We start from the raw sequence: 19,393 nt of genomic DNA, 5'->3' as shown, positions 1-19,393 counted from the left end.
TTTAAAAGCTGTTGCCTTTAGCACTTTGCAAAGCTCATTACTGTGAGAAGGGACATTTATTTTCAGTACTTGATACCTGCTTTGCCTTAGAGTGAGATAATTATCTGTATCACACAGTATCACTGTATGTTAGAGATTGGAAGGGACCTCGAAAGATCATCTAGTCCAATCCCCCTGCCGGAGCAGGAACACCTAGATAATGTTACACAGGAATGTGTCCAGGCGGGTTTTGAATGTCTCCAGGGAAGGAGACTCCACAACCTCCCTGGGCAGCCTGTTCCAGTGTTCCGTCACCCTCACTGAGAAGAAGTTTCTTCTCAAGTTTAAGTGGAACCTCTTGTGTTCCAGTTTGTACCCATTACCCCTTGTCCTATCATTGTTTGCCACTGAGTAGAGCCTGGCTCCGTCCTCGTGACACTCCCCCTTTATATATTTATATACACTAATAAGGTCACCCCTCAGTCTCCTCTTCTCCAAACTATAGAGACCCAGGTCCCTCAGTCTTTCCTCATAAGAGAGATGTTCCACTCCCCTAATCATCTTCGTTGCCCTGCGCTGGACTCTCTCCAGCAGGTCCCTGTCCTTCTTGAACTGAGGGGCCCAGAACTGGACACAATACTCCAGATGCGGTCTCACCAGGGCAGAGTAGAGGGGAAGGAGGACCTCTCTCGACCTACTAACCACCGCCCTTCTAATACACCCCAGGATGCCATTGGCCTTCTTAGCCACAAGGGCACAGTGTTGGCTCATGGTCATCCTGTCGTCCACTAGGACCCCCAGGTCCCTCTCCCCTACACTGCTCTCTAACAGGTCGTTCCCCAACCTATACTGGAACCTGGGGTTGTTCCTGCCCAGATGCAGGACTCTACACTTTCCCTTGTTATATTTCATCAAGTTACTCCCTGCCCAACTCTACAGCCTGTCCAGGTCTCGCTGGATGGCAGCACAGCCTTCTGGCGTGTCAGCCACTCCTCCCAGCTTAGTGTCATCAGCAAACTTGCTGATAGTACATTCAATTCCCTCATCTAAATCATTGATGAATATATTAAATAATACCGGTCCCAGTACTGACCCTTGAGGCACTCCACTAGTTACAGGCCTCCAACTAGACTCAGCCCCATAGACTACAACTCTCTGGCTTCTCTCCTTCAGCCAGTTCGCAGTCCACCTCACTACCTGATCATCCAGTCCACACTTCCTCATTTTAGCCGCGAGGATGCTGTGGGAGACTGTGTCAAATGCTGTGCTGAGGTCAAGGTAGACCACATCCACCTCTCTGCCATCATCCATCCACCGTGTTATTTCCTCATAAAAGGCTAAGAGATTGGTCAAACATGATTTCCCCCTGGTGAAGCCATGTTGACTGCCCCTCATAACCTTCTTATCCTTGATATGCCTTAAGATGGTACCAAGGATAAGGTGTTCCATCACTTTCCCAGGGATGGAGGTGAGGCTGACCGGTCTATAGTTACCCGGGTCCTCCTTCTTGCCCTTTTTGAAGACTGGAGTGACATTTGCTTTCCTCCAGTCCTCAGGCACCTCTCCCATTTTCCAAGACTTGGTAAAGATGATGGAGAGTGGTCTAGCAATGACTTCCGCCAGTTCCCTCAGCACCCGCGGGTGCATCCCATCTGGACCCATGGATTTATGGATGTCCAGATTGCTCAACTGTTCTTTAACCCATTCCTCATCGACTAAGGCAAACCGCTCCGTCGACCTGACTTCATCTAAGGTCTCAGGGGTACAGGGCTCTTCAGGACTGCCTGCAGCAGAGTAGACAGAGACAAAGAAGGCATTCAGTAACTCTGCCATCTCTTTATCTTCTGTCACCAGGGCACCCATCCCGTTCATCAGTGGGCCTACATTGCCTCTGGTGTTAGTTTTGTCTGCCATGTATTTGAAAAAGCTCTTTTTGCTGTCCTTGACCCTTCTTGCCAGGTTTAATTCTAAGGAGGCCTTAGTCATCCTAGCTGCCTTCCTACATCCTCTAGCAGCAGCCTTATATTCCTCCCAAGTGGCCAGCCCCTCCTTCCATGACCTGTAAACTCTCCTCTTCCACTTGAGCATACACAGCAATTCCCTATTTAGCCACGCAGGTCTCCTGGCCCTCTTCCTTGACTTTCTACGTGTCGGGATGCTCCGATCTTGAGCACGGAAAAAGCAGTCCTTGAATGTCAACCAACTATCTTGGGCCCCTTTACCTTCAAGCAGCCCTGCCCATGGGATTTCCCCTAGCAATTGCTTGAAAAGGCCAAAGTTTGCCCTGCTAAAGTCCAGGGTTGCAATTCTACTTGGTATTCTACTAGTCCTGCCACACAAGATCCTGAACTCCACCATCTCGTGGTCGCTGCAGCCAAGGCAGCCCTCAACCCTTACTGCTTCGACCAGATCCTCCTTGTTAGTGAGGATGAGATCCAGCAGCGCTCCTCTCCTGGTCGGCTCATCCACCATTTGCAGGAGGAAGTTATCATCCATACACTGGAGGAACCTCCTGGACTGTGGCTGGGTTGCCGAGTGGTCCTTCCAGCAAACATCAGGGAAGTTAAAATCCCCCACGACGACCACGGCCTGTGACTGTGAGGCCGCTCTCAGCTGCCTGTAGAAGGCCTCGTCAACTTCCTCACCTTGATCCGGTGGTCTGTAACAGACACCTACAACAATATCCCCCCTGCCAGCCTGCCCCTTAATTCTCACCCACAGACTCTCAACTCGCTCATCATCTGTCCCTGGACAGAACTCGGTGCATTGTAGTTCCTCCCGCATATAAAGAGCAACCCCACCACCCCTCCTGGCTGGCCTGTCTTTCCTGAAAAGGACATAGCCCTCCATGACTATATTCCAGTCATGTGAGCTGTCCCACCACGTCTCTGTAACTGCCACCAGATCATAGTCCCTGACTTAACACAGGTTTCCAACTCCTCCTGCTTATTTCCCATGCTGCGCGCATTGGTGTACAGGCATTTCAGGGAGCGAGCTGAGCACACCGATTTCACCCTAGGATTATAGGAGGCCTCCCAGTCTTCATTAATTCTGGAGTGCTGCCCCACTGGGGCAAGTCCAGCTACAAGCCCATCCCCCTTCGAATCTAGTTTAAAGCTCTCCAAATGAGCCCTGCTAATTCGTGCCCCAGCATCCTTTTCCCTCTGTGAGACAAACCTTTCTCACTTGTCATTGTCCAGACTGGTGCCCTATAAAACCAGCCGTTATCAAAGAATCCAAAGCCCTGCCTGTAGCACCAGTCTCGAAGCCAATTGTTCATGAACTGAATCTTCCCATTCCTTCCCACATCAGTGGAAGATGGAAGGAGAGAGGAGAAGATCACTTGAGCCCCAGACTCTTTCACCATCTGCCCCAAGGCCCTGTAGTCTTTCTTCATCCCCCTCAGACTGCGGGAAGCAGCTTCCTCCCCACCTGTCTGGAAGACCAGCAGCGGGTAGTAGTCTGTTGGGTGCACCAGGTTGGGGAGCGCCCAGTTCCTATCTGTATTTCATATTGGTGTGTCTGAAATTAGTATAATCAGTTTTTCTAGGTATTTTCTAAGCTTGCTGTAGGGGTGAACTCACCTAGCTGTGTCAGGGCACCTCAATAATACCTCAGAAACAACCTGCCCTCCCAGTAGAGCAGCTGCATGTGGAGCAGATGTGGTCAGACTATTAAAAAGGAATATGCTGTCTTTTGAAGAGACTTGCTCATTATCAGCAAGCACCTAAGCTGCGTTCTATCATCTTTTTCTTACAACTCTGTTATCTGTTCTTCTGAGCATGAACTGGTGAATAAATATATACTATTTGATGAAAAGTAATCCAGTTACCAGAGTTTAGTAAACATGACACCTGCAGAGCTGAGGAGGTGTCACAGATGATTCCATGCATGAGGGACTGTCTTCATGGTGACTTAAGCTACGGTGTCTTATTGGTATAGGGTCACATTAGGCTCAGGGTATCAAGTAGCAACTGTCTGTGCCGCTTTGTGTTGTGTGCTCATTCCTGAAAGCATGGAATAGGTATATGTAAAAAAAGTTAGGAAAAAAACTTGTACTTTTTCTTAGGAAGCAATGAAATGAGGGCAGGTATGATCCATAGTGCCATTACAATTCTAAATGGAGGGGTGGAAGTGGTCTCCTAGACTTTAGATACAGAAAAGAACGGACATAAAGGTACAAAATTATTGTTCCATGGATAGGCATATGCTATGAGACCCCATTGTGTCTACCAGATTATCTTTTCATGAAGGCTTGTACTGTCACTACAGCTTCAAGGATAATGCTTGCACCAACACATTGTCACTTTTACCTTTTTTCATTTACCACTTTCACCAGGTAAATTGACATGCTCAGCTGGGAGGACAGAAGGCTTGGGTTTGGATCTTTTCTTGAAGGAATGATTTTTTTTGTTTTTGAGTTTTTAACAAAAGACATTGTAATTGAAAATGTGTAGATATTCAGGGGAGCAGAAACACCTTTTTGCTGAATGAGCGGAAAAATTATTCAGCTGCAGTCATCTGTTCTCTTTTATACTTTTGGGGAAGTACTCCAGCTTCAGCTTCAGAACTGGATGATGCCTACGCAGAGAATTTTGTGAGTGTAAGACACTGCTGAGAAAGAAGAGGCATAAGTTTAAACCTGCTTGCACTACAAGACTCAGAGATCCCAATATTCCATCTGATGGGTTGCTCTCCAGAAAGGTGGTAGTATTGTCATCATCAGTTTTTAAATGAAAATGTCCTAGTTGCAGTTCTTTGAGTTAAGGTCAATGATACCAGCCTTTCCCAGGATAACTTACTTTCGGGGATATGACCAGTGAGTTTTAGAAACTTTGAAGATTGATTACTATTTAAGAAAGGCTTCTTGGATCAGTCTCTTTAAAACATTTCAGAATTCTGTCTAATTGAGTTGGAATTCATTCCGACAATGGACACCAAATGTGTTTGTATCTATAGGAACTGATAAAGACATTGGTGTAGTTTGTCTATTCTGCCTATAGCAAGTGGACCATGGATAAAAATTTTTGCAGCTCTGCATCTGGGTTTTATATCAGCGGGAACTAGCTGGTTCGCTGAAAGAGAACTGAGGAGCAGGCAAGTTAGATACATGCAACTTGCATTGGTTGAAGTCCAACATAGAGATCAAATAGGTAAGCAAAGCTGATTTAAGGAATATGCTAGTTGATTTAGAGAGATGTTACCTTAGATGCTTGCATCCTAGAAGTGCTGACTGGATTTTAGAATTAGCATTGGACCATCTAGCTAAAGCACAGAAATATGCATTTTTCTAATGCAAATTTGAACAACCACAGAATGAAAGACTGGGAGAGGTAGAGGGAGGAAGAGAGGAATCATGAAAAACATGGACCTATTTTCACTGTGCTCTCTAGAGGCTGAATTGGACTGGTAGTTCTATAGGCTTTCTACAATCAAGAGAGGTAAAGAAGGGCTGGAGAGGGAGTGAATTAATTGGGAAAGCGCAGAAAAACATTCTAGGCATTTTAAAATTTAGACTGAGGTCTTTGAACTCCTGGCAATTATCTCAGTGTTTGCATCATGCCAACACTGCCACAGACTTAATATTAACTACATATCCACCAACTTTTTTATGCAGTGACTGATGAATAGTTTCATCACTTGTCTTGAGCTGGTGGGGTTAATTCTGAGTAGCAATGATGATACTGCACTTTTGAGAAAGCTGGTACATCCTTACACAGTAATGCAAGCATAATTTGGTCTTCATGTTCTGCCATGCTAGAACACTATGCAGTTACACTAAGTTCATCAGTCTTTTGAGTGCATTGTTTGTTCTGTTCTGGTAACTGTCTGCCTTGAATGATGCTGATGTACAGGAAACATTTGATTGTCTGTGTAAAAATAAAGCATAAAGCAAATAGCATGTACATTGCCCGGAGCAAGAGAACAAGATTCTGGATAATTGTTTCTTCAATTAAAAAGAAATATTTTCAAGAAAGAAGTATATACTGCAATCATGATCTTACCTCTTAATCTATAATAAGCTTGGTGACTTGCCAAAATCTGCTTCACTGATTCTTGTGGGCAAACTTTCACACCAGTTGAGAAAAAGGATGACCTCTTTGTTCGGTGCTTTGCCATGTCAAATATCCGCCTTATGGTTGATATTCTGGACCTCTTTGTTGTTCTTTCTGTTTTTTCTGACCCTGAGGCCTCTGCAAGATGTTTGGCTTCACCACGGTTTAGTTTATTAGGGATTTCTGGAAAAGAAGAAAAGCGAGCATGTACATAAACATACATTGCATAGGCAGTAGGTATCCAATGCAAGACCATGTCTGGAAACTGGCAAGGACCTGAGTGTTCTTTTTGTTACGTTTCATTGGTGTCAGTGACTTGACTGAATTACTACGCTGAAGAGAAATGCCCTGTGATCACACGGGGGAACTGGAACTCAAGAGACCTGGTATCTGATTTCCTTATATCTCAATACATGATTCCAGGACACACAGGGTAAAATTTTTCAAAAGCCCTAAGTTTTGTTTTCTGAAGTGACTTTGGGTTAGATCCACAAAGTATAGTTAAGTGCTTGAACTTAATGCTACAGCATCTCATCTGTGAGCATGTCACCTTGTAGAGAAATTTACAGTACAGTGATAACAGTCTGGAGCTTGGGGACAGTGAAACATATCTGTGTCAGCTTACAGTATAAAAAGGTGTCTATGCTAGCAGGTAAGTAAAATGAGAAATAGTTGTACCTTAAATCTGCACCCTTTTAAGATATTCTTATCTTTCCTTTGGGCTTCAAAGCACATCTCCCTTCACATCAGGTTCATGGACTTGAACCCATCCCAAGAACTGGACCTGAAACACTTTTATTTCCAAGAGCTGAACAGAAGTTTTATTGAAAGAAAATGCTGTTTCCAGTCTCCCTTTTTTGCTCCACAGTGTGCTTCTCTCTCCTTCCCCCACATAGACTAGAATATTAATCAGAGCAGACTGCAATTATATTTCTTTGCCACCCAATGATTGGTGGTGTATCTCAATAAATCTCTATTTTTGGTAAAGTGGAACAACTACAGTAGAAAAAAGTGAAAACAGTGAGGGGGAATTGGAGATCTAGGCTTAAGTTTTACTGATGGAGCTATTCAGTTACAAAAAATGTTTCTAGGGTGTCAAAATGGCCTCAAGCATAGGAACCCCCATCTTAAAAGGCGCATAAAAATTCAGGACTTAGTTTGTTCACTTCCAAAGTGCTTGTGATGTGGTATTACGTGACATAGCAAAATTTAATGTAAAAATTTTGATGATAAAAGTAGCATCTCAGGTACACATTTAAATGAGCTGGAATATGGCATTTTGCAGGATCATGTAACAAGCAATTAGTATCTGAGATCGTCTTCCAAAATTTTGCATACATTTTAATAAAAACGTTAAAGTTAATTTGGAAATTCTTTTGTTGGGTTGCATTTTCATACATTCGATGCAGTTATTACAGAATAAAAATAAAGAAATAACATAAACAGAATAAAAGATATTTTGAAAGATCTGTTTTGAAAGGAAAGTGTAAAATTTGCAGATAATTGGAAAACTTTAAGGGAGAAAATGAAAGAAAGACATAGAATATGTGTATCTGAATGATGAATTGAAAAAATTGCTTTGAAGAATGGTTTAAAAACTTGTTAAAGAAGAATAAAGGGAAATAACAGGGCTTACTGTGGCTGTAATACTATAAAAATAAATTATTAGTTTGCTGGAAAAGAAGGAATGTAATGCTGCATATAACACACTAATCATGTTCTTAGGCAAATCAAGAGAAAATAAAGAATGTGAAAACACATTATCTTGGTAATCTGGAACTGTGTTAAATGTTTAAAGAAAAGTGGGCAGATGACGAGAAAAATAATTGAAAGGCATGAAAGGCACGCTGTTAGAAAAAGGATAGCTCTTGGAGTAAAGAATGAGAAAAGCTCTACCATATATGTTGGTGTTCATATGTGTATGTATATATATATGTTTCAGTTCTTATTTAACTTCAAAATGAACACTTAATCCTTACTGTGTAGAAATCATATATTTATTATGAGATAGTTGGTACTCTAGTATGGAAAAAAGTTGACTGCTTGATTATGATAAATATTATATGAAGATGGGGTTATACAATGAAAGCAACAGGTGGTTGTTAATGCTTTGTAAAGCATGTTGGAGGCAGCAACCTCTGCACCAACTGTTTAGTTGTTGCAAGGTAATTTCAAATAATGCAGTCATATAGTGTTTGCTGTTAAATGAACTGGAAGTAATTTTTCCACAGTAATGTCAGATCATGAACCATAAATACAGATTGCATAAAAGGAATTTCCCCTGTGAAAACAGGGCTCTGGGTTCATCAGAAACCACAAGTGGCCAAACATCGGATCAGTTAGACATTAATTATTTGAATGATACGTGGGGTGCGAGAGAAAGATCCAAATGCCATTGAAAACTCAACGCAGATTTCTGAAATCCTCTAGGAGAAAATGCCAAAAATTTCTATGGAAAGTAGGCAGTTGTGAGTCTGTTACCTTTTACAAGATATATTAACTGTAAAGGATCAGCTGCCCAGGCAGTCTGACCAACTGGGGCAGAGGATTTTGTCACTAAGCACTTTGCCAGCATTCGCGTGGAGTAGAGGCCTTTCTTGAAGGATTTGCTTCTTCCCCAGGATTTACCCCTAAGTTTTTAACTTGAATTAAGAATTGCATTATTCATAACACTGACAAAGGAGATTCTTCTCAAATGATTGTAGCAATGATTTCAAACTCTGATATGACAGGTTTACTGTTGGGCTTTTTAATCTGAGAAGGTAACCATGCATTCTCTGCTTCCAGCTGTCACTGTTCTGCTAGCCCGTTCAGGGGAGGCATAATTTCTTTCTCTTTTCATTCTTTCGTTTCAATTTCCATATTTTTTTTTAATTTGTGTGTGTGTGTGTGTGTGAGGGATCTGTTGGTTACGTATACTTATTGTAATAGGTTTAATTTAATTTATATCTTGTGGTTAATAAATTTCACTTGCTAGAGTAAACTTTTGGTAACACTGATTCTTGAAATCACCTTTTTTACTAACTTAAGCAAAATTTGAACTAGAGAAATCAGCCCCTCTCTCTACATGAATGTCCAAAACTTCGTAATATTTGCTGAATGTGAATACAAAACCTGTCTTCTGGTATAAACAATATTTGTTCATAATTCTTCAGTCCTGTGCTTTCCCTTGCACCTGTGTAAATTCTGAACTGAGAATTCTTTACTTAAGACTGCCAGAGGGCTCAGCCACATCATTTCCTGTAGTATGCATCCATCTGCAACTTTTCAGATGCTTTGTTTTCAGTGTCGTGGGTTGGGAAAAAAAATATCACAAAAGACTTGTGCTATTATGAAATTGAACCTATTAATTTTAGCTGATCCCTTTTTACCACGCAACACAGTAACTGAGTAAACTGGAGTGGTGCAAATTTTACAGATCATGTAAAAAAAAAAAATAAAATCCAATAGTACTGGGCTGTTTTACTTAAGTGATTTTCGTAATTTTGTTCTTGTTCTCTTTTATCAAGAGAACAGTATGCCATTAATATATTTAGTGTTTACCCTGTCCAATTTGACTTTTTAATTCTGTTGTTTCACAAAGATGACTGTCTCAGCTTTACCTTTCAAAAGTATGTCTGAGATTTTTAGTTTGCTTTGACAGTTCTAGGGCAGAAGGGCAGATAACTGTAAGAGTCCTATAACAATTTACTGCAATTTATCTTAGTCTGTAAGGTGTCCTAAACAAAGCTGTAACTGTACTTTATTCTCACATGAAAGAATTTTCATCATTCACCCCATTTTCTACGTGGCATACTTGAGGAAAAAAGTTGCTATTGATCTACAGGTGATCTACAGGGTCACTGTCAGCCATTATTAAAATTTGGAGTTCCTGACTTCTGGGCCTGAACTTAGACAAATACAGCAAAAGACTTTCAAAATATGGCAAAGTAATTTCCCAAATATTCCCAAAATTTCCCAAGCATTCTTATTCATACAGGGCCTAATCGAAGTGCTTCGATGTTCATACAGGTCTCTCAAGCACATGGTATCGTTTCTCGGGTTTTGTTTTCAGACAGGTAAATGGTATTGATCTCTCAAATTAAAAATCTAAAATCATTAGAATTAGGCCAGGCCTCACCCCTGTGGTTTTATTAAATTTATACCCTCATTAAATTAATCATTAAATTATTACATTTATATCCTCACTAAAAAAAAAATAAAACCAAGTCAGGAGAAACAGATTTAAAAAGAGACAGTTCCTATGTGGTTTCAATAATCTGCATTGTGAAAAGGGAAATTACATCAATATTTACCTGCATTCTAGAAAAAAAGAGTTTAAAGCCATTCAAATAATTGGCCAGTGTTTCGTTGTTGGGTTTATTTTCCTTTTATAAACACAGGAGCAAGAAAATTGTATTCATACTATTTTTTTGTATAACTGTAGAAGATGCTTTTCTACACAGCTTTATTCATTAGTAGCTGTTGATAGTATCAGTTTTGAGCAGCCTCCAATTTTATTCCGGGTTTTGGGTTTTTTTTTCCGCAATCTCAGTGTAGCAACATTTACCTACAGCATTAACTTGGAAGTACACATTTGGTTTCATTTGACCTTAGGAAGTTAAGATGTCATTGTATACAAAGAGAAGAATTTAAAATATGATAATTAGAGGTTTCAGCGGCAAAATTCAAAGTGACATCAGCACAAAACTGTTGAAGGGGCTTAGATGAACAGGGACAGATTAAAATATGGCATGACTTTATCACCAAATGCAGCCTAAATCCTCCATGAGTACTAGGAGCAGCACCCATCTTCTCCTAGAGAAACATGCAACAAGTTTTATCCTCCCATGCAGATGCAGAACTAAAGGCCCAGCCCTTATACTCTTGCTGATGTCAAGGGCTGCTTTGCCAGACACTATAGATCTGCCTGTGTTTGCATTTCCAAGTTTGTTTTCACAACCATGAAGTCTCACAACTTAAAGAACTGGAAAGTATGGAATCCCATATTAGAAAAGTTAATACTAATAATTAATCCGCTCATGTCTTGTCTCTGAGAGATCAGTGCTCTTAAACACAAGGTTACATGTCTTGCCTGTACTTATATTGGGGTCCAATATACCCTTTAACTACTTTATATACACATTGGAAGAACTTTGAGAGTAATTATTGAGGGGACTCTGCCCCAGCAGTTATTGCATTCTGGTGGGTAATAGGTCTTACTTGTGAACTAAGTGTGGTAGCTGAGGCACAGCAGAGAACTATGTTCGGATCTCACTTCTCCATGTTTAGTGTACATAGCCAGTGAACTGCTGGGGAAAAAAAGTATCCACTACTGTGGGAATGTTTTGCTGACAGATAAGGAGCTGACATTGATACCTAGCTTCAGAAGAAGATGAACAGCGGCCAGGGAAGAATGCCCATGCTCCTAAAAGAGAGGAAGAAGCCTAAGGCATTTATATTAAAAGTAATTAATTTTAATTCCTCAAATGAATATTGACAATTATAAGGTTTGTAGTCCCGTTTGGTATGTTGGCTTGTGTGAATGACATTCTTAAATGTCACTAAATAGCAACATTACCCATGGAATGAAGCCTGGGTATCTGACTGTGCCAAAGAAAAAGCTATGGGGGCCAGCTCCAGGACACAGCTGGGAAGACCATGTTCAGCTGACCAGTGTTCACTAGAAGACTTCCTGCATGAATACCACAAAGATGGTGTCTACACACTACAGAACCTTTCATGTACCTACTAATATATTGTGTTGTGCAAGACATGGCATTGTCTTAAATGTCAGGGAGGTGCTAGGCACTGCCTGTACAGTGGGAACTTGTACTGAAGACAAAATACATCTGATCCTTGTTTCTCTTGCTTGGATTTAGCATGACAAAACATCACCTGCACTTGTTCACAAGCCATGGTCAAGCTCTCTATGATACAAGAGCAGAGCTCCTGGCTCCTGGTTAAAAGGTGAGTTCTGTAATTGTCAGCCTTTTAAAGACTGTGTTCCTGTTTTGAATTAGACCTGTACCAACGGTTTTTCCTTGAGATTTTGAGTAAGTGGCTGGTTTTCATAAATCCTGCTTCTTGGTGGGAATGCGTGATAATACTCCTTTAAACATTTATGGAAGATAAAGAATTATTGGAAGATGAAGAATTTAGTTGCTCTTAACTTAGTATCTCTTTCAGACAGATAAGTGCAAATTCTGGTCAAGAATCTTCCTTGTTATTCATCAGCTCTACTAACTTCTGCTGCTGGAATTCATAAAGAATACCAAGGGCCATCTATGGTTTCATGCCAACATCTAAATCCTGTAACAGTCTCTGAAGGTCCATGACCCAGGCTAGAAACATCATTGAAGAATGACTGGTTTTAATGTCGACATATGAAATGTATCTATTCATATTTCCTTGGCCATCTTAGAAACATTTGACCTGAAATGCCGTTCTATTATCTGATATGGTTTACATCAAAGGATACAAAAAAATGCTTTATTCTTTTAGCATAGTTTTTGGAGGGATGTGTCCAATCCGCCATGATGAAGCACTTGTGCACCTCTGCTGGTCATTTTCTAATCTGTCTTAATCAAGATCTGGAATCTTGATACTTTGAGAAAGTCAGTGAGACAACACAAGTTCAAGTTCCAGTGATATTTTGCTGTATATATGAACATTTCAACAATTTTGATGGTGTGAGTCAAAATGCTGCAGTATAGAATAGGCTTATTGAGGTAACTGCATTCAAATATGATGACAATTAGGATGATTGGCATATGAGAAATCTTTAGGAGTGAGAACCCATAGTGCCATCTCTTTGCATTAACTTGTGTGGTTGGAACTGTTCAAATTTACTCAGAGTTTGGAGCACTCATCCTGCAATACAGTCTGCACTCTCTGGCTAATTTTCTTCATCTCATTTTGACAGAGAATGCCTTGGACTTAACCTTACTTAGTTATGTGTCAAGTTGCATAGACCAAGTTAGGTTGGGAGGACACCTGGAGGTCACCTTGTCCAATTTCTTGCTCCAAGCATGGCCAGTTTCTGGGCTAGATGAGATTGATCAAGTTTTGAGGAAGAGAAAAGGAAAAAGAACTTGATTAGAACTGTCTTCATTTTGTGCTGTAACCATAAAATCACAAAATGAAAGCTGAGTGCCTTATTGCTTCTTACCTGAAACTGCTGGGGCTTCTATGGTCTCTGTTGAATCATATGTATGAAATATGTACCTGGAGCATACCCACTAAAGCTGGTATTTCAGGTAGCAGGGTCACCAAGACTTAATATTCAATTAGGTGAAGTCTGAGAGAGTACTGAAAGATTCAGAGGAACCCATAAGAAGGTAATTTTGGGTCTGCGCAGAAGTAGAAATTCATAAGCCAATAGAACCTCATCACTGCAAAGATAAACATGGTGGTCTAAGTACAATTAGCTTTGTAGAGATGAGTCTGGGTCTTTCCGCTTTGCAGACATCTATGTGACTAGGCAGTTGCTTTGAGAATCAGCCTGCTGCTTCTAAAACCAACTGTCTTAGCATAGGAACCAACTGCTGTTGTCTTCTATGACTGCAATGCTTCCTACAGGTCAGGGCTTCAGTTTCTGTGTTACACCTGAGGTCTTCTTGCTTTCGTGAAATGAGGATGACAGTGTTACTCTGTCAGATATATTATAAGGTTTATACTGCTGGCATGCTTGCAGAAAATGATAAGGTGTGCTGCAATTATGTAAGGGTATATAAACATACCTGCAATTATGTAAGGGTATATAAACATACCTACACTCTATCAGGTGTCAGCGTACTCCCAAGTGATTGTTAATCTTATGTTTCAAGATGTGCTACTATTCTGAAGTGTCTGTCCAGTAAATAGCAGCTGATAGTGACTGTATGCCAGTATATACGTATAGACAAGCAGACAGGTCAATAGATATTTCTTTTTAGGAAGTGTTGTTCAATATCACTCATTTCTGAGGGGAAGCAATTGTTTGCAATGCAGCTGGAATTCCAAAGTGCAAAGCACATGGAATGTGCAGGATAGTGCACTTAATTTCTGATAAAGGTGGAAGGATTTTGTGATCTTATTGTGAACAGAAGACTCATTTTAATCACAGAGGGATTCAGAATAGGACAGAGGTAGAAAAGCATAGAGGAAAAAAATTATTTAAAATATTTAAAAGCACCAAAATGCATACAGTTTTCCTTCTGGGAATATGACAGTGTGTGTGCTGCATCTGATGATTCTTTGCCATACCATTTAGTGCACTGCTGAAGCCACTAGGACAATTAGTTGAGAAATTAAGAATGCAATAAACAGTAGTCTGCATTTCTAGCAGGTTAAGACTCTAGGCAAAGTTACTTTATTGCAGCTTGTAAATTAATTCCCTGTAAAGGGGAAAACCCTGTTACTATTAATAGTGATCATTTTGACCACAGCTGTTTTCAGAGAAAAAATCCCACATATCTAACTGCTCATTCACACACAGTTCACTAATCATTATGGTATGGATGTGATTATAGCTGGAATTAATCTTTAAGGTTCAGCAACAATATTCTAGTATTTTTATTCAGGTTTGGCTTTTAGCCAGAAAATAGATAAGATTAAATCCCACATATAATGCAGTGCTACATTTTTAGAAAAGGAATAAAAGTTTACTTTTCACAGTTTAATTTTCACAACCAGGAAACATAACTTTAACTTAGTAGTTCTTATTTTATGGATGAAAGTAGAAAATTATCTTAGTTCAAAAAGCAGATGTCTTCTTTTTTTTTTCTTTAATTTTTGAAGCCTTATATTCTTTGACTTCCCTTTCCCTTTAGCAAAAATTTGCTTAACCTTTTTTTCAAGTGCAATTATAGTAATGAACATCTTCAGCACTTAGTGTTGAACTGGAACAGCTGAGCAAGTCAGAATGCATTAAAATGATTTCATAGAGCACACACAAAGCCTTTGTGTCCTCAAGGATGGCTGAGTAAACAGCAGATATTTGCTTGCTGAATAAAAAATAACACTAAACAGCCTTGGACAGTCTCTGGCTCCCTTAAATTTTCAGTATAAATTGCTAAGATCTACCCAGCAACAGTGTATGTTTTGGGGAGTTCAGAGTTTCTCTGTACTTTGCTAGTTGGTCTGGGTTTTCAGTGGTTTAGAATTCAACAGTTAAAAATTGCTCTAGTGTCTTATTTTGTGCATAGATTTTTTTGCTATTGCAAAGTTCTTATCCCCTCACTTTTCTTTCCCATTTTAGAGATGATTTGTGTCAGGACAGTAGCAAAGACGTGAGTTCAAGTCCTGAAGTAATATCCTGGATTCTGGCACTAGTCATGGCCAAGGGTAAACACTCTCTCTTTAAAGACTTTGTTTCCTGCAGTTTCCTGTTTGCTTACTGTGGAATTGGAGGTGCTTCTGGACAGCCTCCAAATGGCAGCATCCTTGCTCTAGTAAAGAAGTTAAATATAAGCATTAAGTCTTTTGAGATGTGTGTGCATATACTTGGGAAAACATAATTTTAAAATTTTATATATGTTATGACTATGTGACAATAAAAGGTAATTATTTCACATTTATGTATATCATTTACATGCATGTATGAAAAAAAAATCTTTTTACTCTCAAAGCTATGAAAAATGAGCAAATCACAACACTGCTATGTAAGCAAGATGTTACATGACGCTTATTATTGGTCATTGTTTCCTTAGAGTTGAAAACATTCTATGCACCAAACCTTCTACTACAACTCTTAGGAAAATAACACACAGTTCTGTATAGCCTCCCAGGATTTTGCTGAAGTCTCTTATGGGAAATAAGTTGTAACATAGAGTCACACTGTACAATGGTTGAAACTGTGTGACCCCACTTTTTACATTGTCGCATTCTCAGATCGTAATTATAAATGCGGACTGTAATGATGCCATGAAGCATGCACAAATTACCTGGAATTCATTCTAGCTCTTTCCATCATAGAATATGCAACTTAAATGCAAAAGTAGTGCACTTTGATATAACTTTTCTTCTTGTCAGATATGAACTGTCACTCATTCTCTCACTTTTTGTTACATTTCCAAAATACCATTAATTGTTAAACGACACTATTTAAATGGAATTAAACAGTAAACTCAAAGAGCAACAGAATATAAACCTAGCGTTAATTAACACATGACTTTTTCCCAAGGAGTTTTTCAGCACTGTAATTGACCACTAGGGAAGATTTACATCATTTCAGGGAGATAAAAGAACTGCGTTCTTTATTTTTTCTTTAAAGAAAATCGGTGCAAAGAAAAACAGGACCAAAAAAAAAAAAAAAGTGTAAATAAAAATTTCTATGTATTATTGACAGCAGATCCTGTTTTGTTTCACACCATCTCTTTAACAAATATTTAAATGCCATTGAGGAGACTTCCCTTTTATCACTTCACATTCTTTGCATTTAATTAATGAGTGAGATTGACATAAATAGGAGGTCATTGACTTGGGCAAGCATAAAGCAGCTGTAATGTTGACTTTTAATTCAATTATGTAAATATCAAAGCATAGATGGAAAAGTTAGTAAGAAACCTCTCCCAAAATTAAATATGTTCCCCAAGGCTCTAAATGTATTGAATATGGAACTGAACAGGGAAAACTCACACCATCATACTTTTTTTGTTGTTAAAGAAGACTTAAAATTACTGTGAACTTTTTACTGTTTTTAAAAGGAGCAGCAGTTAGCTGTTGTGCTAAGTACAGGAGCTGTCTATATTTGTTTTCTTACAAATAATTTTACAATTATAGCTAAAGTAATCCTTAACGGTATTGCATTTTTTCTATATTTGCCAGTATGTTTGATTCCTCCAGAATTTGTATATATATAAAAGTTTCAGATGTTTCTGACAATGGCTAGTAAATACAAAGATATACTTTGTTTCAAGGATAACAGACCATCTTTAACAATTTCAGCACTGAGACATTTTTTAGCTATTATACCTCTTCCCTACAATTGTTTCTGAAATTATATTTTTTCATAACAGAACATGTGCAGATAAATGAAAACTAAATGGCATCTCATACAGAGATTGTAAAGCCTGGGAAACACACATAAGAACTCTTGCTAGTGTTTCTTTTCCAACTTTATAGCAGTGTCAGTAACTGTGTTTTCTCTAGCTGAATTGTCGAAATACCAAATTCCAAACAAACAATTTTGTAATATGAAAATAACCTGATATTTCAACTTGCTTTTTTTTCAACAGAAACAATGTAAATTCATATAAGCATTTAATATATGAACTTACCTCTGCTTCCCTGAACTTGAAGAGCAAGGCAAATGATCAAAAATATCAATCCAGTTTTCAAATGCATGCTGTCTACTGATCATTCACAGTTTTCAAGATCAATAATGCAGGAAATCAAAATATTTAAGTCAATTAAAATAATTTTCTTTTCCTTAAACAACTAAATAAAGTTCCCACAAATCTTCCCTCTTTTTTTTTTTTTCAGGTATCCCAGCCTTGTACTGCATTGACTTGCAACTAAGCAAAGAGTGCAACAGGTGCCAGAATGCTGGAGCTGGGCAAACCCCTGCAACACACACACTTAGCCTGGGGAGCTGGAGGGGTAAGACAAGAGTGACGAAGTCTTAAAAAAAAGCAGTGTCTGTTTCTGGAATAATCTGTTTATCTGCTCCTCAGACATAATCCCTCTTACGGTCCAGCTAGAAGAGCTTTCTTCATCTTATTAACCTTCTGGAGCAGCATCTGTCAACCCCAGAAGACTTCAGTGGCACCATGATAAACAACGGAAGTCTCTTCTACTGCTCATTGCCTTTGAACATTGATCCTTTGGGCATTCTGGAGGTACTGCGTGTGAGCAGAGGCGAAATCATGGCAGGAAATAATTGTACTGTTTCCAAAAGAGTGATCATAGACCCCAGGGAACTTTCTTTGAAGAGGAAGACAGCCTTTTCTGAAAGAACATACTATACTCAGCTTTTTCTACTGCATGTGTCTTGGAAGCTGCTCTCCTTTCTCATACCAAAAGGTTGCCGTTGCAATGTTCCTGTTGGGGCAGTGATGATGATGATCTATGACAGCAGGGCAATGATGATTCAGCAGTAAATTGCAGCAATATTCAAGGCTGGCACAATCTGATGCCACACTGGAAATGGGGGAGGGAAGATGTTTCAGGGAGGAAGAATAAGAAACGGTGGTAGGAAATGCTGTTTCAACCGCATAGCTATAATCAGGACAAGAACTGGCAGCGAGTGAATACACTTTTCAAACAGCTTTGTTCCAGTCTCCCAAATAACTATTCTGGTTAAATATTTGGCACGTGTAAGAATTCTAGACTTACTTTTTATTTTCCAGGACATTTTTTGCTGTATTACATCTAGAAAAGTTACCATGTGGGCACTTGTAATGGTCTGTACCCCTTAGAGATTTTTGTGAACTGTGCTTTAACATAGGAAGTATCTAGACTGGCAGCAAGAATCTGTAAGTGCAAGTTACTTTCAGAACAACCTTCATTTGAACTCAGTCAGTATTCTATTTTTACTTAGGATTTAAACAATTGTAACCTTCCTCCCTTCCCAAGATTGCCTAATTTTAACTGCTAAGACCAGATAGTTCAGAGATAGGTCTGGGACCAAATAAGATCTGCTTTTTTTTTTTCAAATTTTATTTTCACAATCTTCTTATGATCAGTGCTTATATTAATGCTTTATGTTTATTGCTTCATGCATCTTGTTTTATTGTTCAAATAAAACTAATTAACAATACCTTGCCAGCAACACAATGCAAAGTAATGGTGGAGATAATCAGGATTTCCACTGGAGATAATTCAAATAATACCTAAGGATTATTCTTTAGCAGTAGCAATATTTGTTTTTTATATTTTATGTATCATAATCATATGCTATATACTGTAATCATATAAGTACCTCTACAAACCGTGTAAGCTTTCGTAAGCATGTTACTGTCTAAAGGTGAAGTTTCCCCTGTTATCTAATTTTAGTTGTTTCAGCTCTCAACCTGCAACAACTGGAAATGTGGGGAATTTTTCTCAGGTGGGATCTGCTGTTTCAGGTGACATCTGAAAGTGCAGGATTGGCATAAATCAGATTATTTTCTCAGATCACCTTAGGTTCCAAATTTCCCATGAAATTCGATAGGAATGTGATCCTTTAATTCTATTATAAATTAAAAAAAAAAGCATCAGACTGCATTTTGAAAATGTGCAATAAAGATTTACTTAATTACTCTGCAGAGACTTGTCAGTGACGCAAGAGCCAGGAATCAAAAATCCTTCACCAACCTTTCATTTAAAAACATGTTTTTGAGTCTTTCATGTACTGGAAGAGACAAACATTTAATAAAACATACTCGTACCTTTCAAAGACAAAGGAACATGAACAA

At 39.1% G+C, this 19,393-nt stretch overlaps 1 protein-coding gene across 1 annotated transcript in view; it reads right to left on the bottom strand.

Annotated features, from left to right (window-relative positions):
- Window positions 1-17,873, bottom strand: part of IMPG1 (interphotoreceptor matrix proteoglycan 1) — a 63,464-nt gene extending 45,591 nt beyond the window's left edge. Inside the window, exons 1-2 of the mRNA XM_061460441.1 lie at window positions 17,276-17,873; window positions 5,985-6,218 (exon numbers count right to left, since the gene is read on the bottom strand). Of these exons, the coding sequence (XP_061316425.1) occupies window positions 5,985-6,218; window positions 17,276-17,342 (301 nt within the window). The 5' untranslated portion in view covers window positions 17,343-17,873. The remainder of the gene's footprint in view (window positions 1-5,984; window positions 6,219-17,275) is intronic.
- Between the last annotated feature and the right edge of the window lie 1,520 nt (window positions 17,874-19,393).

Source organism: Pezoporus flaviventris, unplaced genomic scaffold (genome assembly GCF_033815535.1).
Source record: "Pezoporus flaviventris isolate CSIRO_AGI_PZ_B2104156 unplaced genomic scaffold, CSIRO_AGI_Pfla_v1 ptg000031l, whole genome shotgun sequence".
NCBI classification, from domain to species: domain Eukaryota; kingdom Metazoa; phylum Chordata; class Aves; order Psittaciformes; family Psittacidae; genus Pezoporus; species Pezoporus flaviventris.
This window is presented reverse-complemented; position numbering and strand designations above follow the sequence as displayed.